Raw genomic sequence first — 26,591 nt, 5'->3', positions numbered from 1 at the left:
TATTCTCGTGCTTTTTATGTATAAGCCCAAAACAGATCGTAATGTGGGGTTTTCTTTCAATTATGAGCATGTTTATCTTTTGTGTATTAATACACAAGTGGACTAAACTGACTGAAGATTCAACCAATCAAATGCTCCCTAATTCTCATATATTATTCAATTAATCCCACACTGCAAAAGCTTGAGAATGCTTTGGGGAGTGTATCTGATAGTGTTTTAGCATAGGGTTGCACAGATTTGTAAAATAAAATCCACGGCCATAAGAGAAGTAGTTTACAGACACTTTCAAAATCACTCTAAGAGTAAATAAATGAGAATTTAAACTGAAGTATATGTAAAGTATATACACTAAGTGCAGTTTGAACAGCTAACAGACCACAGTATGATCAATGAACACCAATTTAAATGTGAATCTCTATACTTAAGTGAAAGTACACTGCCCCTTTTTGGTTTTATTAGTGGATGCAGAGGCTCCTCAAGTGCACACTTTTAAGATAATGTGATTTAAAAACATCAGTCATCTGAAAACATAATAAGGTGGGTTTTTTTTTTGTTCTTGTCTTTATTTTTCATTATTTTTAGATTATATTTGCTGACTGGTCTGTCTGGGTTTTGTGATAAAAAAAAAAAGGTTGTACTCCATTAAACTGTGATTCACTTCAAAAAAATCTTGTCCCGCAACAGCAGAAAATGTCTGCGTTAACCCTGTAGCCCTCTTAATCAAATATTCCCCATGCATCTGCCCTGACCTCAATCTCAGCCAGCACTGCCTCAGTGTGTATGTGTGGGTGTGTATGTGTGTGTGTGTGTGTGTGTGTGTGTGTGTGTGTGTGTGTGTGTGTGTGTGTGTGTGTGTGTGTGTGTGTGTGTGTGTGTGTGTGTGTGTGTGTGTATGTGCGTGTGTGCGTGTGTGTGTGTGTGTGTGTGTGTGTGACTTGACGTGTACAGATGGACTGCAGTAAAATGCTACATACATGCACACATGAGGCACACTTATCCTCTTGACATGTGCATGGATTTATAAATTCATGTGTGCAGTTGTGAATATAACCATTTAGCTGTCTCCATTCGTGTATCTGTTCATGTATCTAAAATGAATATGTGTCTGAGCAAAATGGGCACATTGAAAAAAGTGCTTTATGATACATATTTATAAATGTCCAATGTGGCCCAAACTATTAAGGTTTTCTGTGTGCAGTATAAATGTTCCTTGGTCTTTGTGTGCACATGTGTACTATTATAGACAGATGTGCATGCATGACTGCTTCTGTCTCAGAGAGGAAAGGTGGGTGGAAGGCAACAGATGATTCATTTAACAGAGACCTCCATTTATGATCTTGTGTGTGTGTCAGTATTGGAAATTTAACTGACGAGGTGTGTCTTCCCTAGGTACAGACAAGGCATGTAACATCTTAAACATTTTGTAATGTAAAGACAGCCCCCCCCCAAAAAAAAAAAACCCCAACCCAACATTGTTTGATTTATAGAGCCATGATTTCCACTATAACAGGGCTGTTGGCAGGAGGAGGAGGAGGGAGAGAAATCTGTCTTGTGGCGGATGTGCTGGATGTTTTGACAGGTGTGGTGAATACCTGCAAAACTAATTTGACAGTTGTGCGGAATTTTGAGAGCACAGTGCCTCCCAAACAGTTAGGTAGTGTGCTTTGCCACTCCTGGTGCTAGCAGCCTTTAATAAAATACTTTCAGTAACCTGCCCAACTCATCACGTAGTTATCCTCCTTTTTAGCATTTATTGCTCGCAGGAGCAAGGCAATTGGAAGTGAAGCCATTTTCTCTCGAATGCGTTCCCGTGTCTCTTGATCACTTTTATTACTCTTTCTATCTTTGACTTGCAGAAGTGCTAGCTTCACTAACAGGAAGCTGCTGCCAAATTCGAGCAAAATCAATTTATTTATTTTTTCGCTCTTCAAAGATACTTTTTCTTTTCCAGTCTACAAAGTGTTTTTGGTTCCTCAATTTAATGAGCCTTAAAACTTCTTCAACCTGTTCTGCTTTATAAAATCAGTTGAGCAGGATCACCAAGAGCCAGCTGAGTGTTTGGATTTGGTGTTATTAATAAAGGGTCTAAGTTGGTCCTAATTTAAACAAGACTCTGATAGCAACATTGTTTACAAATTTCGGATCTTATCGCCATTTCACATATAAACCCTGGACAATGTCAGGAGATATAGGTCCTGTGATTGGTCCATTTCTCTTTCACACATGCAGCGCACAACAGGAGATTGTCCGTGTCAGATGCATTCTCTTAGGCGAAGGGGGACGCATGGGTAGAGTAGCAGGAAGGAGGACATGATGCGGATAACACTGCGCCGACAAAGCTTAGAGTTAGTAATTTGGTCATAAACTCTTGACGTTCCTTAAATTTGTCTTATCTTATCGAAAGTCGTTCCTTAATCTTGTCATCTTTTCAGTAAGACAGTTTCCTTGCAGTTTTTGTTTAAATCACCCCTCTTCTTCACTGTCGGAGATTACTCTCTTTGCTTTCAGGCCCCACTCACCGGAGAATGAGCGACTATAAAATTCACGTATGAGGTTACCTGATCTCTGTACTAGGGAGCTGGGAGGCAAACCCTTAGCGATGCCCGGTCCGACTGACTCAGTTGTTTGAGTTTTCACATACAGTCCTGCCGGGGGATGTCTAGATCATATTAGGTTTGAAGTGCATGTGTGAAAGGGGCATAATATGTGTAAGAAGAAATATTGAGCTGGTCTTTATCAGCACAAAGGGGCTGAGTGCTATCAGTAGCCAATGTGCCTAAATCTGCAGCAGTGTGTGTACTGAGGGTAGGGGATGTGTATAGAGTTGGGAGGGGGTGTGTATTTGAGGAAGATGTAGGTTAATGGCTGTCTCTGTCCCTCTGATATGAATAATTCATCCAATGGGAGGCTTTTATGTGTCTCTGAAGGCACTCTCTGATTGGTTGATCAGGCTTCTTCAGCCCAGAGCTCTACCTGGTTCTTCTACCTTTAGAAGATAATGGACACCATCCACCTGACCATTGTGTACCATTGTACAACCTTGTAACCATCTAAAGGGTCTACTCCCTGAATGTTTTATACTTATTTTTTGTTTGTTTTGTTGGTTGGATATGTAAATGCCCCTCTGCTTTATCTTCCCCCATTTTCCATTTTCTCTCCCACAAACACACTCAAACACAAATATACACACATGCAATCTTTCTCTCTTTGTTTTAGTCTCTTGTGTGTCCGTCTCCGTTAGCGTGAGACCAACTCCACTGGGATGTTCTGAAACAACGCACAGCCTGAAGGGAAACACAAAAAACATAAACAATAACAAAAAACAAAACAACAGTAACAAAAGAAAACAACACAACTGTAGAATCATAATATAAAACCAATGATATAATGATAATAACAAACAGCTTTTGCAAGAGACCCCTTGTTGCTGGTAGTGTCAGTACCACAAAGACTGTTTTTGCTTAGTATTTGTTAAAAGTAGTTTCAGTAATTTACTGTAGGATGGAGAAAGTACACAAGGCTTTGCAACATGAAAATAACCATCATTCAGTCATTTGATGCTAAGGAAAGCAGCGTTATTTGAGGTTTTATGTCAATCTTTAAAATGGAGCTACATGTTAATCTCCTTGTGTTGTTTTTCCAACCTTCACAAACTACACATACTGTGAGTAAATAATCTTCTAGGTTAATAAATCTAGTATTAGAGCAGGGAGGTTTAGTGAATTATCCTAATGTTATTCAAAAAAAAGCAGCCTTTCGCTTCATCCAGCAAATCAACGGCAGACCCTCGGCGGACCTTTGCGTTCCCACAGAGGGAAGCTAAACACTGTTCATCTGCACATACTACCCACATTGCTTTGACACAGAGCTGGATTTAAATCAGCAAAATATCTCCTTTACCCCACTCTGCATATGATTGTCAGCCGCTATGTGAACATTCTGTCAATTCATTTGAATGGGAGAAAAATTCCCCAAAAATGTTAAATATTTTAGAAAGTATGAAAGCTGCCAACACTAGAAGTCAGATAATGTCCTCAACGAGGTAAACATTTTGAAGCTTAAATGAAGTTTCTACATTGAACGGTGTTGAAGTAGTTATGTGCCAAATGCTAACATACTGATGTTTGGAAGGTATAATGTTTGTTTATATTCTTCATTTTAGCTTTGCCTGTTAGCATACTAAACACAAAGTACATCTTAGACTGATGTCATCAGTTTAGTCATGAGTTTCAAGTTACAAACCAAATATTGGACAGAGTCAAATGTTGACCTGCTGGATTGTGCTAAATGAAAGCAAAGTAGGATACATCTACTGGGGAACTTTAATGTCTTTACTCAAATTAAGCGCCCTGTTACTTTAGATATTTCAGTCTCAACCAGTCTAAAGTGTGACTCAATACCACTCTAGATAAACCTCTTCTCTAAAGATTGAGCCCGATTATATACCTAACCGTACAAAGATAAGTCCAACAGTTTAACTGGTGCACACACTGTCATCTGTGTGTTTGATAATGTTGAGTATATTTATTCATCAATTATGCTGCAAAGGTCACCGCCACTCTGATATTTTATACAGATCCACAGAAAAGCAGCTTCCCAGTCAAGCGTTTATTTGTTTAAAAAATACAACAAAGTGACCTTTTACCAAAACATGAACAATAAACCTATCGATTCTATGCAACATCTGAACTTCACTTCATAGCCCTCGACCTTCCCACTGCGCCAAAATGGACACTCTCACACCTACTTATATTGTTAGTACCAGAGAGGACATTGGGCTGTTTAACATATCCAGCTGTTTCAACTTTGTGTCACATCTGTGCCTGCAAACACACACATGCATGTTTCTTTGTAAAAAAAAAAAAAAATCAGGCTGGTACTAACACCTGGCATGTCACTGGGGGGAGTCCATGCCAGCCAAACAGAACAGTCTTATCTGTGTCAGAGAATTACATGTACAAAACCAACCTGTCGGTTTACGACAGAGGCTGAGCCAGCCAAAAGAAGTAAAAGCTCTCCGCGGGATGTGGACGAAAAGGATCAAATGCATTCCAAATATCCCAAAAATGTCACCGATAAACCTACAGTTTGTGTGCGCGAAAACTGTTGGAGGTATAAGTGAGTCATGTCTCACAAAACATCAAACAGATGAGTGGAGAGAGATAGCGATGAGGTAAAAATAAGAGAATAACGGTTAAATTCCAGGTGTGTCACAGCAGTGTTTTCAATTTAATTTCATGTGCAAGCTTTATGTCCTCAGGGCTCAGTTACAGTGCTACAAATACCTAGCTAGAACTAAAAAAAATGTTGCTTCTAATCAGTTGGACTACACTTGTTTGGCCTTGCATCTCCAACTGTGTTTGAGAGGGGAGGCATGCCAACTCATGCAGCTATTGACATTTTATTTTTTTTGATGGGGGTGGGGGGGGGGTGATTCTACTTGTGGCAGTTAACAGTTTTGACAATCAACAAAAAGTTTAAGCAGTCCAAAACCATCCTGCCCATTCTGTAATCACTTAAAAATCCTCTAGCACTAAATGGCAGTTCAAGCAGAAATATGTTGCTGAAGAGAAATGCTTTTAAACTCCATATACTGCAATGAAGAAAGCAACTTGTGTTGTTCAGGCAGGACGGAGTAGTGCTGCTGTTTGGCAGTGATTAGAGTGAGAGAGTAAAATATGAGAGTAATACAGGATGTAGAGTATAATGAATACAGGATTTTTTCAAAGACAGGCGTTATGTCAGTAACAATTACGAATCTTACTCTGCAACTATTTCAATAATCAACTGATTTTTTTCAGGTAGTTTTCAAACATTTCAAACATTATTGGTTCCTGTCTGAGGATATGCTGCTTTTTTCTGTTTCACATTTTTGAAAACTTGATATCTTTAGGTATTGCTTTAGTTTGTGGACATTTCTTGGACTAAACAACTGATTAATCAACAAAATACTCAATAATAAAAACAGTTGCAGCGCCAATGATGTTTTATTAACACATTTAATGCCAGCATTTAAGCAATGCTTGCCTTCAACAATATCTCATTAATTTTCAAATTAACTTTAAAAAGGAATGTAAACTGCAAGGATGTGATGGGATGCAGATTCCAGTCTCCTGGATCATGACATTCAAACCACCACCCACAACCTTCACACCTTCACTATAAAAAGACCACATTTTCTTGCTTCCACCATAGGCAATGCATGTTAAGATTACAAGTTAATCTTGAAGTGTGGATGTAATATATGGATGTAATTCTGCATGGGCTTACTGGAATCAAATAATTAGTGTAGGATCTACAGTATAAATCCTTTAGCTTCCGTGCAAAAACTAACGAGGGCCAGGGGATAGGAGAGTCTGCCATAGAGGTGATAAACATCCTCTACTAGATTATTAAAAACTGAAAAAAAGCACAGACGAATAAACATGATTTGAGGAATACATCCAGATTGTGTTTAATCACAGAACAGCAGCTTATTATGTCCTGTCCCAAAACAAAAACCCCACTACTGCTGCAGGTTTGACAAAGAAGGATGTGTAATTAGGGAGCTTGTGCAGTGGAACTAAAATTAGACCAGGCAAGTAATGGCTGAGATGTCTGTCAGGACGGGAATGTAAAGGAGAAAACCATTCCAGGCTGCTGACACTTTATGATAAAGGACAGGGGGAGGCGAGCCAAGAACAACAACCTGCTTTCCCCCTTAAGCTGTGATTGCCATTCATGGAAAATTTGCAGAGGAACCACGAGAAAAAAAACAAAAAAACAACATAGCGACTGTGACAAGCAGTGACCACAAAGACAAAAACCTTATGTCCCCTTTGAGGAAAGTTTGTTGAGATTCTTACAGCGACCTAATATCAATCCACTAGAGACACGATGGACTCTAATTTGTACCTCGACTCTTCAATACAATGATTGAGCTGAATACTTGTGTAGGTGCGCAGTGGAAGTTTAATGGTTGAACAATCCCAGAACACAGCAGAGGAATGTTACATCAAAAGGGTTTTATTGATATCGCAGAAGGTTTCCATGTGATGGTTTATGCATTTGGCATAGCCAGAACTGGGTCAGGGTCTAAGTTCTCCGCTGTAAAAATATCTTTATCGGTCGGGAAAAGTAGCAGCTTTAGACTAGAGCATATAGTATGATGATCACTGAGTAACAATGAATAGCAAAAGGACCTCAGTGCAACTTTCTGAAGACCAAACTGAAGTGAAGAAATTCCCAAAAGAATGCCAATAAGTGAGGGTGACTTTAGTACTTGCTAGTGGTGTAAGAAAATATCGATGCACTTACTTTACTACTGTATATTGATTCACAAAAACCCTTAATCGATTTTTAATAGTTTACATGCAGAAATTTGTGGCAGACTGGTTCGTTTTGTGCGGTTTAAACCCTCTCTAGGTAGCAGTGTTGTAATGTATCTTCAGACATTTGACTCTTCCACTAAGAATAACAACATAGCCATATGGTTGTGTTTTTTTTATACTATGACAGTTTCCCTAAAATCACAATATATCGTCTTGATTACAGTATCACAATATATCCCAATATATTGAATCGTAGCCCCTGTATCACGATACATACCAGATTGCAAGATTGTTACCAATACACAGCCATACTGGCATGACAGAGCATCCCCAGAGATAAACAAGTTTCCGTCACTGATTGCATATATTTCACAAATATTTAATATTATGACTTTATTTGGTAACTTGTCCAATTACTTTCTGTACCATTAAGTTGGGGAGTTATATATTAAAACATGCTATAGTTGCTACCAGGGGTTTGACAAGATATCGTCCCAGGAAATCTCACGATAATAAAATGTAACGATATTTATCCTCAAGGTAAAAGTTGTCTCAAGATATCAATATGTCAGTGGATAATTAGCATTGACAGAAAAGACACGAACAATATCTAGGCACTAGGCACTGTAAGATGCCCCCCCACACACACACAGACACTTTATGGGCGTGAGTACCGTGGGCTACACAGTGGCTAACATGAGCACTATTCAAAGACACCTGCAGCTTCGCCACAGCTCTCTGCAAAAACCAACCGCGCCTATAAAGAAAATACTGAAAATTAATAAATAGTGTTAAAATATTGTCTTGTCTCGTGGACTCAATATCGTGTATACTCTCGTCTGGTGAGCTGAAGGTCTCATCACATCCCTAGTGACTACAGAGCCATGGATGGAAACAGCCCTAAATTCAAATGCAAAACTGATGTGTTTTGTAGTGCGTGTTAATCTAACTGTGTGCAGTAGCATTCATCACAGTGTGCACAATTCTTTTACTTCATACTTCTATTTATAGACCAGCACCTGTTACATCGTTTATACCAGCTGCTGCCGTTAAATATTTCAAAAGAAATACATCTCATGTGTCATGGTTTTGATGCTCAGTATATCAAGGCAGTATACCACTCATACTCAAACATACAATTTCAACCTCAAAAATTCATATCGATGTCATGTTTGGCTGCCAATCACTGTCAGTCCTTGTGGGAGGAGTGAAACGTGTTTTTCATTCTATGACTCACTTCATAAACAATGCCAGTAAACGGGGCAAAAGATCTCTCAGCTTGATGCCGCATGCTGCAGTAATGAACTCAGGCTTTACGATTTGGCATCTTTGGTCCGCTCCCATCTCGGTCTCTCAACTGCTGACTTTAGTCGGTCCCAGGTGTCACTTCATGTCTCTGTGTGTGTTCAGGTGTGCTAGTGTGTGTGTGTGTGTGTCTGAAGGTAGTGATTCACTCCTCTCCTTGACTCAGATAGTGATAATGATTTAGTTTTGGAGCAGCACAGGTTGGCAATGACGCAGGTTGCCATGGCAACAGCATGCAATGGGCAACGGAAGTCATCCATGTCAAGCTACAGACCTTTTGACAAACACAGACACTGAACGCATTTCCTGTCTGCATCTCTCTCTCTCTCTCTCTCTCTCTCTCTCTCTCTGTTACACACACACACACACGCATCACACACACACACACACACACACACACACACACACACACACACACACACACACACACACACACCACAAAGCTCCATACACTACAAGCAATTACAGGCTATTCATCAAAGCTATATGCTGCATTCGCACAGGAGAGGGTCGAAATGCAACTCTTATAGAACATTCCTATTTAAACCTTACTCACTTAAACATCCTTTAGCACCTTATAGTCCGCTTAACAATAAGGCTTGCCCGATTGCACGGGGCAAGTCAAATTCAGTAACTCACTTGGCCAAGGTTGAAAAAAAAAAAACACATCTCAACGGAGAATATTTGCTGGTTTCTCTATAACAAGCACTTAAAAAAATATTACACTGGGCTCATAAACCAATGATTCGATTAGTCAGGAAAATTGTGGGGAGATTAATCGATAAAGAAAATAATTGCTAGCTGCAGCCCTAATTTGAAATTCGAGAAGTTTCAGTTTCAGTTCAGTTTATTTTCAGACATTTCAGACAAAGACATTTCATGACAAACACAAAAAATAAATGTACAATGTCTGAAAAAAGGGAATAGGCAGAAGCTAAAGCTTATAACGCCTACCCTTTAAAATACATAAGCTTAGGTAGCAGCTACACACAGGTCAAAAGATAATGTCTAATTTATTGCTGCTGTCAGCATACACAATCAACATATGTTTGAATAATGTTCCTCTTTAGAACAGTTTTAAAGTAAATTAATGTTCTGCAGTCTTTTAAATCTATGGCCAAATCATTCCAAACATTCACTCCAACAACATCACTTTAAATAAGTGATTTAAATATGACTTCTACAAAATGTGTGTGGTATGGCATCTATTGAAATGTGTTTTTTTCTCTCATTGAGAAATGAAGACTACTCATGTGTGCATGCATACATACACACATACATATACAAACATATGTTTCCTCATTTGACTGTATTCTCAGCACCATCTGTCTGTTTAATCACCATTTTCTCAGGATGTATGTTTTCTTTTCTGTGCGTGTCAGCTTCAGACTGCTTCTCGCTTGGTTGTGAGTATTTTTCATCGGTTGTCTTATGTCAGCTAAGAAACCTGTGGACAGCTCAGCGAAAATGGTAGTTCTTGGCACTGGGCCATGGACTGGACTTTAAGAAACACAATAATAAATCCAACTGGCTGCTCTCTGAGGCTGCTAACATACAGTATGTGCCGTAGCATCAGGATAGTGTGGCTGTTCTCTCAGACACACTATATGAGATCCTTTCACACACAACACATATGATCTCTTCCTCCAAGACTTCCTACAGGGTTATATAAAAACATTTATTAAAAAATTAATTACAAACAGACAAAGCTCCAATTTGAAAGTAAAATTAATTTTTGAATTTGATTAGTTGGGACACATTCATGTCTATTTGGTGGACTTCTTATCTCTCTTTCCATTGAGGGAATTAACAATTGCCTCTTGAAGAGGAACACTAACGTAGAAGCTTTGAACATTAAAACTTTACAAGATCTCTAATACATCATAATCTTAAATGCTACTTTTATTTTGACTTGAAGATTTTAGTCAACAATGAAAGACACAGTGATGGTTATTACCCAATAAAAAAATGCATTACAATAAAGAGGAGAACTTTTCAGTCATTAAATAAACAGATATGCAAATGAACAAACAAGCACACTCTGGTAAGTATTTAATATAGCTACTTAAAAATAGCCATAATCCTGTTGAAAAACTTTGCAAGATTGGCTGACTGTTATTTTTTAACATGGACTATTTCTTTAATTTAACAGCACTTTGGACTAATTCTGTTATTATAATTATTAATACTCATCAGCTTGTTATTCTGTAGAACATAAAGTCTACAATCTTTAAAAAGATATAATATCTATCCATCTATCTATCTATCTATCTATCTATCTATCTATCTATCTATCTATCTATATATATATATATACATCGTGTTATATAACAATGTGTTCTTGTCCATCATGCACATGGTTGTGCAGACTGGACTTTAAGAACCAGTAATAAATCTCACTGGTTTTATATGTCTCTGGAGCTGTGAGCGCATGTACTGTAGAATAGGGAAGTAACTGTGTGAGACATTATGCAGTTATAAACATGTATTTATGTATGAGGAAAAACAAAGACGGACTCTGACTGACACATGAAAACCCATTGATACACAGAGGACTTTCTTTATATTTCGCACATCCCCCCCCCCCCTCTTTCTCTTGCATCGATTTTTTGTTTTTTATTCTTCACATACCTACCTTTACCACCCGTCACAACCCCCCCCCCCCAACCACCACCACCGCCACACACACACGCATGCATGCACACACACACACACATACACACACACACACACACACACACACACACACACACACACACACACACACACACACACACACACTCACAAACAAACACACACTGCAGACCAGAGCTGCTGAACTTAGCATTAGGTAGTGATGGGTGATGGGAAGGCAGGACCAAGAAGACTGAGGCATCCTGGCTCAGTCTGGACAGGCAAACGATCCATTGATCAATCAATAAACCTCTATCTGTTATAGTGCTGCTCCCAATCGCTCAGCACTGCTGCACCCCCCGCCCCCCTTCTCTTTTATCGCCCTCCCTGCTGTGTACAAAATGCTCCACAAATATACAACACAAAAGCAGCCCGACAGTAAATGATACTGGCATGCATCTTTGCCAACTCTCATACATATTCACAGGAATTGGGGACTCTTTTATCTGTGAGTGTGTGTGTGTGTGTGTGTGTGTGTGTGTGTGTGTGTGTGTGTGTGTGTGTGTGTGTGTGTGTGTGTGTGTGTGTGTGTGTGTGTGTGTGCGTGTCCTGGTCGCTTGAGTGTCTGCCTAAGTGCAGCAGGACTAGGTGTTGATCGATATCTTAAGCCTCATTAACATAGACTCTATCATACAGACATTCACTGTACTGCCAAGAAAAAGCTAAATTGATGCAGCATGTACACACAGGCAGCAGTGACATTTACTGAGCGTCCGCAAGGACCTTGAACAACGACACTGTCATTTTGTCTGCAGGAAAAAAAATCACACTGACATGGTGTTCATGCAGTATAAAATGTTTGCGTACACAAAAATCACACTGACATGGTGTTCATGCAGTATAAAATGTTTGCGTACACAAGTAAGTGTGGACTTGCATTACTTGGTCTCCAGTCAGATGACTTGAATCTGAATCCAAACAGTAAAATATATTTTACTAAAAAAATATCTGTCTATGTTACACTGGAAAGTAACAAGTGCTTAATTGAAAGGCAGGATGAGTAGGATTTTTCCATTGCCGTTTGTAAACACAACATTTAACGTTTGGCCCTTCACCCTGGCTCAATGACACCAGATGTGCATGCCCCCTGACTGCGGTTATTCTTCATCCCCATCCTGTCATTCAGTGCTTGCCAGCGGGTAAAAGCCAACCCCAGATGGACTTTACTGCATGTCATCCCCTCTCTTTCCCCCTTTTCTATCACTGAGTTAAGTGTTTTTTTAAAGGAAGTTGCACTGACGATATTAGATGTACTGCACAGAGAATATCAAGATACACATGAGTAACAGCTGTAGTGAATTTTTTTTTATAAAGTACTTTCCAACAATTAAATATGAGCCCTCATTTTGTTGCAAATTACTGTATGTTGATGTTTATGAAGCGATTACATGACAGTCATCTGTGCTCAGCCATTTGAAAATAACATTAAAGGAAAATTATTTCCATTAATAAATTACAGCTGCCGCCAGAGAACCTAACATCCCAGACTTTGGTATCTGTAATGTCCTAAATATGTAGATAAATATGTAGTTAGTGCATGTGCTGAGTAAGTTTCATGACCCCCTGATTTCCTTGTATGACCATTTAAAGTCCATTTATGTTGTCTAATACGAATGGGGGTTGTCAGTGGGAAAATAAAACACAGTCACACTAAACATTTTAAAGTGCTTCCTTTTTTGAAGTGGAGAGTAATCAAATTTATAAAGCCCTCGTATTTCAAAATGGAAACCAATTATTACTACTCGGCTGTTCTGTAATAATTTTCATTTGTGCCCTGCAAAACTATAATTTATCTATTTTTCCACTACTCTGACCATTTGTAAGTGTCAGGCTGACCAATACAAGACAGGAAATGATGTATTGCTGTATAATGGACTGACAAAGATGAGAAGAGACAAACACCAACTTATGGTCACTATGTTCACGTTCTCTGACTCCTTCAAAATACACCATATAGGCTTTTGATTGTTCTCTCTGATTTCTCACATGGGTGCTTTCATATCACATTATTTTGAAAAAAAAAATCATCATTAAAGCTGATAAATTATTATTTCAGCTAAAAAAACTTCTGCAGAAATGTGATATTTCCAAAACAGCTTTGAAGTTAAAACAGTTCTATAATGGTGCTGCGCTGGCGACAGCCGTGGCAGGAGGCATTATGTTTTCAGGATGTCCGTCCGTCCAATTCTTTTGAATGCATATCTCATGTTTTTAATTGTTGAACTTATTTTCTGGGTGTGAAAAATAAGATAGATTTTGCAAGTTTTGCACAATTGGGACACTTTAAAGAACGATAGATGGTGGAAGTAAAAAAAACTAAAATTCTAGAGAATTTTGCTCCAGCTTCAGAAAAACATCCCAAAAATCCAACAAAAAGACACCATGTTTATCAGCAAGAAAGACAAATCTTGCAACCAATACACTTTTGTTTTTACATTAGAAGAAATATTTGTGTTTTTCTGACTCAATCTATAATATGTCCAGCCCAGATGTGAACACACCCGTAATCAAACTGACATAACACTAAAAACAATCACTTATAAAGTGCAATGCGTATAAAAAGAAAAGCTGCAGTCAGGCACAGACAAGGTCCTCAGGCAACATTTTACTTTGGAAAAGTGCACTTTCCATTTTCAGAGCACTTCAAACAATCATTGCCCTCAGGATCTGCCATAGGCATTTAGTCTTTTCTTCCCCTGCTCTCAACACTAAAATCTGCAAACAAACAAAACTGTTCCTTGAAAAACCTGATCCAGGGCACAAAGTGAAATAATAAACACCAACAGAGCCAAGGCGTTCTTGTCTGTCCATCCATCTATCCGTTTATGTTCTAACATCAGCCATCAGTTCTATCAAATACCATAACATTGTAGTAGTCCAGTTAATTGCCGAAATTTGGGAACACATTGCTAAAAGTAGGGCAAATAGGGCAACAAGCTTGGGCAATTTAGACGATCCTAGAGCTACAAAAATAAAAACCTAGATGAGATAAACCATAGTTTCCTTTAAGGACAACAAATCAATTTAAGACAAGTCAAAGATAATACATTTGTATCTGCTTAATATTATTCTGCTGTTAGGTGCAGTTGACTTAATCATCCAACCTTATATTTACATTCTTGATTAATAAGTTGAAACTGTTATTTTGTGTGTCTTTGTAAAATGTGAAATGTGAAGTTTTGTTTATCACATCTTGTCAGGTGCATACTAAATCCGTTCCGGTATCTATAGTTTCAATTCAGCGCTCCAGTGACTCAGAGTACTTACAGCTTGAGGCTGTTCACCTCAAATAACCCACTGACATTCGAATAATTTGTTACAGTTGCTTAGGAAACGTCTGTGAAAACAAAGACCATTTTACCCTGGCAGGCCTCATTCACACTTCCTATCCAACTGACCTTTAAGCGTGTCCTTCTTATTTATGATTGTGGCCCAGGCAGGTGTGGTGGTGAAGACGGGAAGGAAGTGGAGTGCCCAGTCCCCTGTGCTGGACGCAGAATCACGACTGCGCCACAGAGAGCTGGTGGGAGTGGTGGCCCATGGCAGAGCAGGCCTGGGGATGTTCCCAACACCACCTCAGCTCAGGGAGTGCAAGGGCAAGGAGAAGCGCAGGCAGATACAGGATGAGGTCAGGACTGCAGTGGAGTTGGGTTGGCCAGCTGGTCTGGGGCAGCAGGGGGCCTGGACCAGATGGGAGCACACCATGGACCGCAAAGTCACCTGGACGGACCTATGACAGTCTGAGCCACACCGCATCAGCTTCCTGATCCGGGCAGTCTATGATGTCCTCCCTAGTCCGGCAAACCTCTTCACCTGGAGGAAAGTGGAGACCCTGAACTGCCAATTTTGTTCCGCAAGAGGCACTCTAGAACACATCCCGAGATGCTGTCCAAAAGCGCTCAGCCAGGGCCGTTACACTTGGCGCCACAACCAGGTTCTGAAGCCGATTGCAGAAGCCATCAGCAAAAGGATCAGCAGCTCTGGCCGAGTGCGCAACACCACCTGTGCAATCGCTTTTGTCAAAGCAGGAGACCAGCCAGCAGGCCGTAAAGAGCCACCAGCCGGGATCCTGGCATCAGCACAAGACTGGCAGCTCTCTGTAGACCTGGAGAAGCAGTTGCGGTGTCCGCTCTGCCCTGAGGCCAGATATCCTACTGGTCTCAGAGAGCACAAAGAACATTTTGATCATGGAGCTGACGGTGCCATGGGAGGACCGCTTGGGGGAGGCCCATGAAAGAATGAGGACCAAGTATGATAACCTGGTCAGCGACTGTCGTGACACAGGGCTGGAAGGTTCGGTGTGTGCCCATCAAAGTCCGCAGTAGAGGATTTGTGGGACACTCGCTCCACAAAGCCCTAAGTGCCCTGGGCATCACAGGAACAGCAAGGAGCAGAGCCATTAAGAACATCACAGAAGCAGCTGAGAAAGCCTCGAGATGGCTTCGGATTCGGAGAGGAGAACCATGGGGAAAAGTGAATGCAACTTGAACACAAGTCCCGTTTGATCACCCGTGGCTGGGTCGCCTGAGCAGGATGTCTGACGTTTGAAAGACCCGAAACATCTGATGATCTCAGGTAACATCACTGATGATGTGTTCAGGTGCATCAGAGGACTGATGTATTCAGGAACATGATTGGCTTAAAAGACAGGGGTGTTGTTGTCCTACCATAGCACGGCTGGACTCTTTGTCCTGTTCTACAAAACAGTTTTTTTTTGTTCATCAAAATAAGTCAAACTCAGCCAAATGTATCAATGTTTACATTTGGTTCAACACAAAGCAGCCACACAAAAAATGTTCATAAATTAAATGAAAATGTATTCATGTTATGATTTAAATGAAGAAATGTTTGATCAAAAAGACTAAAAAGACCAAGAATCTGACCGGATACTGACACCACTGTGGTGTCGACACATTTCAGTCAGCGCTCTAAAAGTATTGAGTTTGGATACCTAGCTCTAGTCTAAATACAGAATCATTATCTAGCTTTATTTTCAGCCTCTTCATTTTGAGGTTCAACTCATCCAGTTTTTGCTTTCCGTGCAAAAGTTTTGTGGGTAAGCAGCTTTCGTCAAAAAAAAAACAAAATCAAGAGAGCAAAATCCCTTTTTTTCTGCAGGGAGAGGAAGAAGAAAAGGAGGAGGAGGTGGTGGGTACGTTGAGCATGCTCGGCAGGGCCTGAGGCCCAGAATGACGCTCTGCTGACCTTGAGGGTGTCATATCGATCGATCAGCAGTGAGGAGCTGTGTGTGCATGTGATAGAGAGAGAGAGAGAGAGAGAGAGAGAGAGAGAGAGAGAGAGAGGAAGAGAGAGAGATGGTGGCGTATATCTCCACCAAACAAGGAGAAAACTGAAACCTGCTCTAATGATGAATCATTCATAAGTGGACAAGGGAGGACTTTCTACTTCCATCTCACTCTTCCTCTCAGTTTTTTTTTCCTTTTTGCCTCGCTCTCCGTTTTTAATGTCTGCTTTCCATCTCTTTCTCTTCTCTTTCATTTTCTCATTGGCTTTCATTCTGTTTTTCTCACTCTGTTGTCAAATGTCAACTCGAGCATTCACTCTCTCTTCCTCTCTGTCTCTCAGTTTCTCCAGTTCACATTAATGACCCCCCCCCCCCCTTTTTTTAACATTTCCATCGTGTTCCTGCATTAGATCTCAGGTGTGTGTTTACACTTCCCTCCCACCACGTGCTTCAGGGACATGAACACCTATAGATGCTGCTGAAGCATGTCCTTCCCTCTCAGCCTGCACTTTCTGATCTGTTTTCTCTTCCAGGAGTCTGCAGTCCGTTTGGGAGGGTCGTTATGTGTAATATTGTGAAAACTGTCAGGCTTCCAAGAGGCCTTTTTAAGCCAGCCTGCTATCCCCCTGTCCAAATCTCTCGGTTTCCATTTTATCAGTTTTGTAGCTTTCAACATTCACATAGAATTTGTAACTCTCTCTCTCTCTTTTAAAATGATGATCAATTTAAATAAGACTTCCTAAATAAATAAGCCAATTTATGGCACAGGGACTCATCCAGGATACAACTGAAAATTTTATTAGGTGAAACGTAGCCTTGGTGTGGTATTTTGCTTCCTTTCTGTTGAATGGAAGGTTGTATTGATCAGGCACCTGTTGTAGCCTAATTTTTGAATTGAGTTGGATTTTAAATGATACTCACATCCCACCCACTATAAACTAGTAAGGGAATTTCTGTTTTAAAATACTATTCAAATACTATAATACCTTTTTAACTCTCTAATTAATTGTGTTGTTTCTGGTCTTATTGGTTGTGCTGCGTAGATGTGTATCCAGATGCAATCCCCAGATAGCACACACCTCAGTGTGCTCACTGAATTTTGTGTTTTGTTCAAAAAGTATCCCCTAAAGTTCACTGCAGGTTCCCTGATGAGTAACTCGCTCATACAGTAGCTTCTGGAAAAAGACAGTAGTTTTAGAAATGTGTCCTTTCAGTGCTATGGTACAACTGAATTGTGCTACTTTAACACTCATTTTAATATTTTGATAATTACGTTTTAGAACTTAAAGTTGCCCATCAATATCTTCTTACTAACAATTCATGAAATGTCTGCAGTTCCCTTTCAGATTGTTACCATCTTTTCGCCCACTGTTTTGGTATTATAGCCCACAACTTTACTGTTTTGGTTTACTCTCACCACTGTCAGTGTCATTTCCAGCTGCAGCAGCTGTTTTCTGTCAGACAAAGTCAGTGGCTAGCTGATGAACACAGTAGAGCATTTAGCAGCTAAAGAGGCAGATATTTCCCTCAGGAGTTGGCGGAAACCAAAACAGAGTTAAAGGAGGGTGCGTGTGTATTGGACTATCATACATCAATTGGCCACATACAAAACTCAAAATGAATGCTATTGTTATTCTGTATCAACTGGATTCATAAATAGGCATCTGTATAAACTAATATTTCAATGTTGCGTTTAAAGCTTGTTGTGCTTTCCTCAGATGTCAAAACAAGATTTAGAGTATTTCAGCTACACTAAATCTGCATTCACTCTCTCAACACTCTACCTACATGGTCAGTTTTACATATGCCAACACAATACCACACAACTATATACACTATATAAAAAAAATCCATCTTGGGAGTGTCAAGAAGCAGCGTGGAGATCGTGAGAAGCAACCTATACCAAATGTTGAACATGTGTAATTGATGAGAGACGAGCAGAATAAGGCAGTCAATATAAATAATGCAAACCAGCCACAGCTTTTGACTTGACTGCCAGAAAGAGACGGGCGGTTATTATTCCAGAGTCAGCGGGTCGAGTTGTGCTTTTCTCATGCACACCTGTTCAATATGGTCCCTTGCCTGACACTCTCTTCACACTTATTGATCGCAGTTCGTCATCCTCATTATCATCATCATTATTATCATCATCATCGTCAGTACTCACTGTGTTCATGTGGGTGTGTGTCTGCAAGCATGTGTTTATGATTTCGACAACCGTGTGTTTCCATTACAAAGTTATGTTTGTTTTTGATTAGCATTGGTAGCGTGCTGACATCCGGTGTCGTATTTCTGTTGTTGAGATTAACTTAACTTTGTCCAGAGGTCCGGTAGAGGAAACACACGGAGGTTTTAAACAAACAGTGGTTATTTGAACACAACTGCTATTGTGGATTACCAACTATGCAACTTTCTGTCTGCTTCATACCGACACCACTATCTCTCTCTCTCTCTCTCTCCATAACACTGAGTGTGCTGCGGGGAACATACATCTGGATGTACGTGAAGTGTGAGGACGAGAAGTAGACAGTGGATGAGAGAAGCATGAAGGTGACTCAAGGGGAGCAATCAAAATGTCAAAACCGTTATGTGACCTAACACCGTTCACACTAACAGAAGCGCCGACACATGCAGAAATGCTAGGATGTACAAGAATACACACAAATACTAATATATAGGAGATTCTAAGAGGCATTAGAGAGATCATCTCCTTCAGAGTCACCTCATTCACCTCTCCTGGAGAAAGAAGAAACTGCACACAAGACCATGAATACAGACACACATACACGCAATGTGTATGCTAGCTGGTCCATCTGTCTAGCACCCCTCCTCTCTGGGGGGCCATAAATCAATCAATGCCAAAATACTGTCCTTCAACAGTGCACCCGAGAGATAGAGAGAGAGAGAGAGAGAGAGAGAGAGAGAGAGAGAGAGAGAGAGAGAGAGAGACACACACACACACACACACACACACACGCACAGATACAGGCACCTACACTGGTAGTGCACATTAATTACATCTGTCTCTACATTTCATTCACTTTTTGCTTTTTGGTTTGGTAAATTGAATGTTAAATGTTGCCCTTCACTGCATCAAATGCAAATGGTTCAAAGAGTCCAAAAAAGTTATTTATCACTAAAACAACTGTATCTTTAAACGGCACCAAATGGTTTCCCCGCAATTTTTACTTCACGGCTTGCTTATCATGAACACATTATGCTTTTACGCTAAACTGAACTAAACTAAACTGAATCAAGGCACAAAAAAACGTTCCTACACAAATCCAATTTTTCCACAAAGCTAAATTTACTCAGGTTGAATCACTTTTACAACCAAACGTGGGCCAGTGGAAATAAAAGATGAGCGTCTTTCTGCTTTAAGTTCTTTAGCTACACATTGAACATGTCTCCGTTTGAAATACAGCATTACCATTGTTATGTATGTAGGAAAGGAAGGACTGATGGAGGTTCGGCAGTTAGTTTGCGGAGAATGAGAAACAATCAGCCAGGTATCAAAATGAGCAAAATAGATACAAATGAGCTCTAGTGAGTCAGTATGATGAATAGGAGAAGATAGATTAGTTTCACATGTAGCCATTGCAAAAGTCACGCATTGTTCTGAAAATGCTTTTTGCTTCAACGAGGGCTACCACAGTCGTTTAACATCAATGTGACAAAAGACTACAGGAGCTCAGTTTAGTCGACATGCGTGTTAGTCAACAGCAGCACTGAGACCGAGTGAACCTCCTTCAAACAGCAGCTGTTTCCATCTGAATTGGATGGATTCATGGACACATGTTGGGCTGCTTTATATTAGATCTAGCGTGCAACCACGAACAAGAAGTTTAGAGTCCCACCAAGCCAATGAATTAATGATAATTTTTTTCTGGATTTATTTTCCTGTGTTAAGGGACTACGTGCTTGTGATCCAGGGCTATGGCATGGCTGACGTGCTGCTAAACATTAACACCTTGGATTTATCTTTTGAAATGTGTTTTTGATGTATCCATGAAGCCATCCATGTTACAAATATTTGAACTAGATATCCACACACAACAAATCAGCATCATTATTTATTTTATTGTTTAACATCCCCCACAACATGGAAATCAAACAATGCCAATAAAGTCAGGAGTCTTACCTTTGATGCCAAACTTGGAGTTTCCTCCAAACTTGAGAATAACCAACATTAGAAGGAAACCAGTGAAGGCGACAGCAGCAATGCCCACCACTACGTACACCTGCACAATAAGAAAACAGAGTTAGAAAACAGAAGAGACATCACCAGAAGGTATAGACCACAGGCAGATTTTCTATAGTACTGCTGTATATTTGAACCGTGGGGGGTTCATTCAATTACTTCTAACATGAAAAAAAGATCCAGTTCAGGTGTTTCTAGATAAGTAACACTAATAAATAGAAAGAAAACAGTCAACAACTGACTGAGGCAATCAGCAAAGAAGACAGGACAGAAGAAATGCATGACTTACAGCAACTCTGTCTTCAGGAGGCTCTACAGGGGGACCCTCTGTTGATGGAGAGAGAGAGAGAGAGAGAGAGAGAGAGAGACAGTGAGAGAGAGGAATAAATAGAGAAGAAAAGTCACTCAAGAAGTGATGTTTGTGGCCGATTGAAGGACGTTTTTTATTTATTTATTTATTTATCTGTCATTTGCTTCTGTTAACATGGGCAGGTAGGTCAGTGTGTCAATTTAGTTCAAGGCTGTTAATATTTTGCAATTTTTCACTAATCCCCTTGCCCACACAAAAATTGCTCAGTCAAACTTGGCTTTCTACAGATTAGGAAGTGCTGTGCATGGGGGCTGTAATAAGAGCAATGCCTCGCCAAAGCCAAAAAAAAACAGTAATCTTAATCTAGCCTTATTCCCAGCAGCATTTGATATTATCTTATTTTGTGGGGTTACAAAATGTGTTATTTCGTCACTGTGTGAGAGCGTTTCCTGCAAGCTACTATATTAGAGGCTAAGCTAACGTTAGCAGCTCTGTCCAGCCTTACAGTAGATTTCACACTCCCGCCTCATTATCGCCTCATTATTTGAGATCTTATGTTTGTCAAACACATTGGTTGGTTCCCATTCTTTTTCTCTTGTAATGTTGGAATTAAAACATAATGTTTAAAACAAACCTTTTCTATGTATTTTAATCTAAACAGCTAAACATGGCTATCTTTATCGTGCAAATTAGGACTAGTCGGCTCTACAATGCAATACAAAAACAATGCTGTTTGCATTATTATTTTCATGTTTTTTGCCATCATAAACAGATGAGGATGCTGACTTTTTGCCTGGGGCGTAACAGCTTGTGTTTTAGCACAGTATGCAGGTAGCCATCAATGTATATTTAAGAGCTTTTTTTTAAGATTATTATATAACCATTGAGCCACCGGCCACCCCATATTCAAGAGATTTTTACAGGGTTTACAGGGCACGACTCAGCTGGGAACATTAAAAAGTCATCAGGCAGCAGTTTTTTCAACCGACTTGAGCTAAGATTAGATTATTAAGTAAACTAGTAAGAGCACATAAATTGCCATTTCACCCAAATTGATAATCCCCAACTAGAAATTAAAATCTGGCTTTGGTCTGCCTCTGTCTGAAATCATTAAAAAAAAAAAAAACTACATGCTTCAGATGGTAAATCTGCCACCGTTATCATTTTAAACTGCATATGTGCTATGTGAGAAAGGAAAGCTTGACAGGGGTAGCAACAGTAACTAAGAGGTGTCTTAGAGCTGTGATTGGGCTTCAAAACATCAGATCCGACCCTACTCGAATGTTCAGCACACCCCAAAAACAGTCATATCCAACATTAAATAGAGATAGTATAATATCATTAAAGACACAATGACACAGCAGCGAAATCAAATCGATGAGACAATTAATCAAATGCTGTTTTTAAAATTATGCACAACAGTGGGTTATTGATTATAGCATGAAACATTCTGGTCAAATAGAGAAAAGAAAAAAAAACACTGGGAAATTTCCACAAACCTGACCGATTCAAGGGACAGGGATGGGCCCAATCAGGTTCAGGCAGAGAATCAAAGCTTTAGGGGGACTTATCAATATTTGTGATTGGGAGTAAGCAAATAGGTGTGGCAGTACCTGTGGTTAGATCTACAGGAAGGAGGAGGTGTTGGAGAAACAGCAAGGGAGAAAAGAGACAACAGAGACGAATTAGGTCTTAACCATATCAACATACTTCAATTGTAAATGATTTGACATGCGATTCAAAATGATTGTTGTCAGTCATGCCTGCTGTCTGAGCTTGTTTCAAAAACATATTCATTACACAAACACAATACACAAACCACCAAACAACATATATTTAACATGCACAACATCGGAGAAAAAAAAACATCAGGGCCACATGTGGGAAAAAGACAGAACAACAACCCTAATCCCTAGCTGCAAGGATGTGTTGGTATGTAACGCACCCTCAGCAACTTGAGAGAAAAAAAGAGAGAAAGACAGATTTCTAAGATGTAATTTGCGTTAATCGATGGGGATGAAGATGATGAGATGTTAAACAGAAATCACATTGATCTAAAAACACTAACACTATGAACACACTATGAATCTTAACCTGATGTGTTAACACTTTTACATTTGATTAAAACATTTATAGTACTGAGTATTTATTTCACTCACCATAATAGTAAGGCTCCTTCTCCGTACCTGTGCATTGGGACAACAACAGACAAATTACATTTGATTTAATATTCCCTTTAATGAGTTTATTCCAATGGGCAGATATTCTGATAAAACTTTCTGCATCCTCTTAAAATATTTCATGTATATATCTCACAGATCATCAGCGTACTCCATAATGTAATATGCAAAACTCGTCAGTTCATCTTTCAATGGCTTCTGGTGGCTACCAATAATTGCATTGCTTTACATTTCTAGTATGGGAATCTCTTTTGTTGTCAAATAAGCTTTGAGACAGCATCAATGAAAGGATGCAGTCTTCTTCAGATAATAGTTAAAAGCACTCCCCATTTACTGAAGAGAAATGTGTGACAGTGACTTCATAATATGTTATAACAATATATAATAATAGTAGTAATAAGTTCACAATTGTGGAATAAAGAATGAGCAGCAAATCTACAGAGAGAGAGAAAGAGAGAGAAAGAAATACTGAGAATAACAAGAAAAACTGGAACAGTAACTGTAATGGTGATAGAGATTATTTCTGCAAGATCTTCATCATTTTCAGAGCTGCAAGCCAAAAAAAAGACAAGAAAAGAAAAAGTATGTACTCCAGGCTAAGAAACGAGTTACATAAATATAACAGTTTAAAAAAGAAAAAAACATTGTTACAATGGGCTGTTGCTTTTTTATGATTAATAGATAAATCAATTAATCATTTGGTCTACAAAATTTAAGAAAATGTTCATGATGACATTTTCAAATTGCTTGTATTGTTCTACCAACAGTCCAAAATACATGAATATTCACTTTAATATCACAAAAGACAAGACGAAGCCTGATCTTCACATTTGAGAAGCTGAAACATTAGTATTGATTATTAAATAGATAGATAGATAGATAGATAGATAGATAGATAGATAGATAGATAGATAGATAGATAGATAGATAGATAGATAGATAGATTGACTCGAATCTATTGACTTGTTCATTCATTGACAGTTATTTCAGCTCTGTACTGTGAAGGTTAATTGTTACCCCTCACCATCCCAGGGCTTGCGCATGAAGTGAGCCTCCACCACCTTTAGGTCTTTCCCGTATTTGTTTTTAGCCAAGAGGGTGTAGCGGCCATTGTTAAGGTGTGTGGGGCTGTCCAGCTGCAGACACCCGTGGTACTCTCTCTCTGTGATGTCATGGATCATGGTCATGATGTAGACCCCCTCCGTCACCGCTTCACCATCCAAAAACCATTGTAGCTCGGGCTGTGGGTTTCCTGGAAAAGTGAAAGAGGACAATACAAGAGATTTTCATTTCATTTATATTTCATGCTTAATCACAGAACTTCAGACTTTAAAATCAGCACTGCTCGCAATAGACTATTGACCTCATCCTGTACCTTGCACTGTGCAACATGCCTGTCACTTCTGTTTACTTGGTCATATTTACTCATATTCATTTAATCAATACTATATTGTTACCAAACAAACAAAACAAGAACAAGTGCACTATATCATGTAAATATGTATATATGTCTATTTCTATTTTCTTCCTTTTTTAAATTTAACTTTATTGCTTATTTTTGCTATTTTTTATCTTTTATCTTATTTTATCTTATTTTGTAATATGTTTCTGCTTGTATTATTCTGTTGCTGCTGTGACAAACGAATTTCCCCGTCTGCGGGACATTAAATGTTTTCTGATTCTGAGTCTGATTCTGAGAACACAAACAGCAAAGTACTACTGAAAGACATTATGTGAATGTCTGTCTTACCTGCCACACTGAAGGGGATGCACCAGTGATGGTCAGGGATTGCATCACTCAGCTTAGTGATTTTGGGAGGAACTGAGTGTAGTAGAAAGAATCGAGAGTTTAGGAGCAACAACCTGACATACAAACAGTAAAGACAACACAAGATCAGACCAAAGACTAATTCAGAGGTAAAACTACTGAAGCATGCAAAAAAAACCAAAAAAAACAGTTATCTTCTCCAGGTTTTAATTCTCTGTTTAAAGACTGCACTGACAAACACTTTTAGGGCAGAGGTCAAACATACAAAGTATATCCAGCTGCAGTGAGGATTCTTTCTCTCCAACAATGTTCTCTGCCGTGCAACTGATTTTGCTGTTGTGGTCCAGCGACGACAGGTTAGACAGTCGCAGCACCGAGATCTGGCCGGATGTCTCAATCTGAGCGAGTAAACACAGTCATATATCAGCATGAAGTGTTGGTTATTTTTGTATAATGAATAATAATAATAATAATAATAATAATAATAATAAGCATGGGAATCATTGGATTGAAAAAGGCATGTAAGTCTCACTTTTTACAATATGGGACCTTTAAGTAGATGTCTTACAGGGAACATTTAGTGTCAGGGGATTTTTACTAGCCTGGAAATCCAGACCCACATCTATCCGGACATAGGGTCTGGCAACGAGCAATATACCTTTTCCAACTCAAGGGGCGGTACCAACGCATGCATTTCAAAATGGACTAAATGACTCTAGGATCAACGATTAGTGAAGCATTAATTACGGCAGAAGATGTTGTATTTAATGTCTGTATCAGTATAATTTCCCAGAGACCAATGTGACTTCTTCAGTGGACATTCTTTGTCAACACTGTAAAAACCCAAAGATTTTCCTTTTACTATAATATAAAAAAAGAAAACCCCTCAAACAAGCAAATAATTGACATCAGCTCTTAAAGTATTAATACTTAAGGTAGGTAATGTGATATGACATGCGCAATCCAACATATCTGAGTTTGTGTTTCCATGTGTGTGTGTGACCTGACCTCATAGTTGGAAACCAACGCCATGTTCCATATAAGCTCAGGTGAGGGCACCCCAGAAGTCGTACAAGATAGGTCCACGTGCTTCCCCTCCATCAGTGTCACTTTGGATGGACTCAACGTTGCCATGGGAACCTCTACATACAACCAGGGTGTGAAGGTTGGAGAGGTGGAGAGGAGGGAGAGGAAAAGGGAGGGAGCAAATTTAGGATTCATGGCCGACTCTTGTCTTTTCAGTTTGAAACACAAGGCACGAAACAACCGCGACAATAAGAGTGGAAGAGCAGGCAAACACACACCCACTACCACAGAGTGAAAAGAAAGACACAAAGAAAAGACCTCAAATTCAATTTCCTCCCCCCCTCTCTTTCATTTAAGCAGTCTCACCCCAATCAAGCAGTCAGACAAAGAGACGGAGTTCAAACACAGTGATGGCTACACTGATTACTAGTGCATGTCGTCAGCAGCCCAAGTACTAAATTGATTGGACACAGTCTGAAGCCTCAGTCAAAGCAAAGACACTAGTGTGTGTGGTGTGTGTGAGTGTGAGTGTGTGTGTGTGTGTGTGTGTGTGTGTGTGTGTGTGTGTGTGTG

General features: G+C 39.5%; 1 protein-coding gene across 1 annotated transcript in view; it reads right to left on the bottom strand.

Moving 5' to 3' along the window:
- ntrk2a (neurotrophic tyrosine kinase, receptor, type 2a) overlaps positions 1-26,591 on the bottom strand; it is a gene marked incomplete at both ends in the record, with an annotated part of 88,926 nt that overhangs the window by 46,373 nt on the left and 15,962 nt on the right. Inside the window, 7 exons of the mRNA XM_083912228.1 lie at positions 20,675-20,774; positions 21,024-21,061; positions 23,204-23,230; positions 24,249-24,476; positions 24,975-25,046; positions 25,258-25,390; positions 26,001-26,134. Coding sequence (XP_083768354.1) covers positions 20,675-20,774; positions 21,024-21,061; positions 23,204-23,230; positions 24,249-24,476; positions 24,975-25,046; positions 25,258-25,390; positions 26,001-26,134 — 732 coding nt within the window. The remainder of the gene's footprint in view (positions 1-20,674; positions 20,775-21,023; positions 21,062-23,203; positions 23,231-24,248; positions 24,477-24,974; positions 25,047-25,257; positions 25,391-26,000; positions 26,135-26,591) is intronic.

This window comes from Echiichthys vipera (assembly GCF_963691815.1).
Source record: "Echiichthys vipera genome assembly, chromosome: 4".
Classification (NCBI taxonomy): domain Eukaryota; kingdom Metazoa; phylum Chordata; class Actinopteri; order Perciformes; family Trachinidae; genus Echiichthys; species Echiichthys vipera.
The sequence above is the reverse complement of the archived record's forward strand: the minus strand, read 5'-3'. Positions and strand labels throughout refer to the sequence as shown.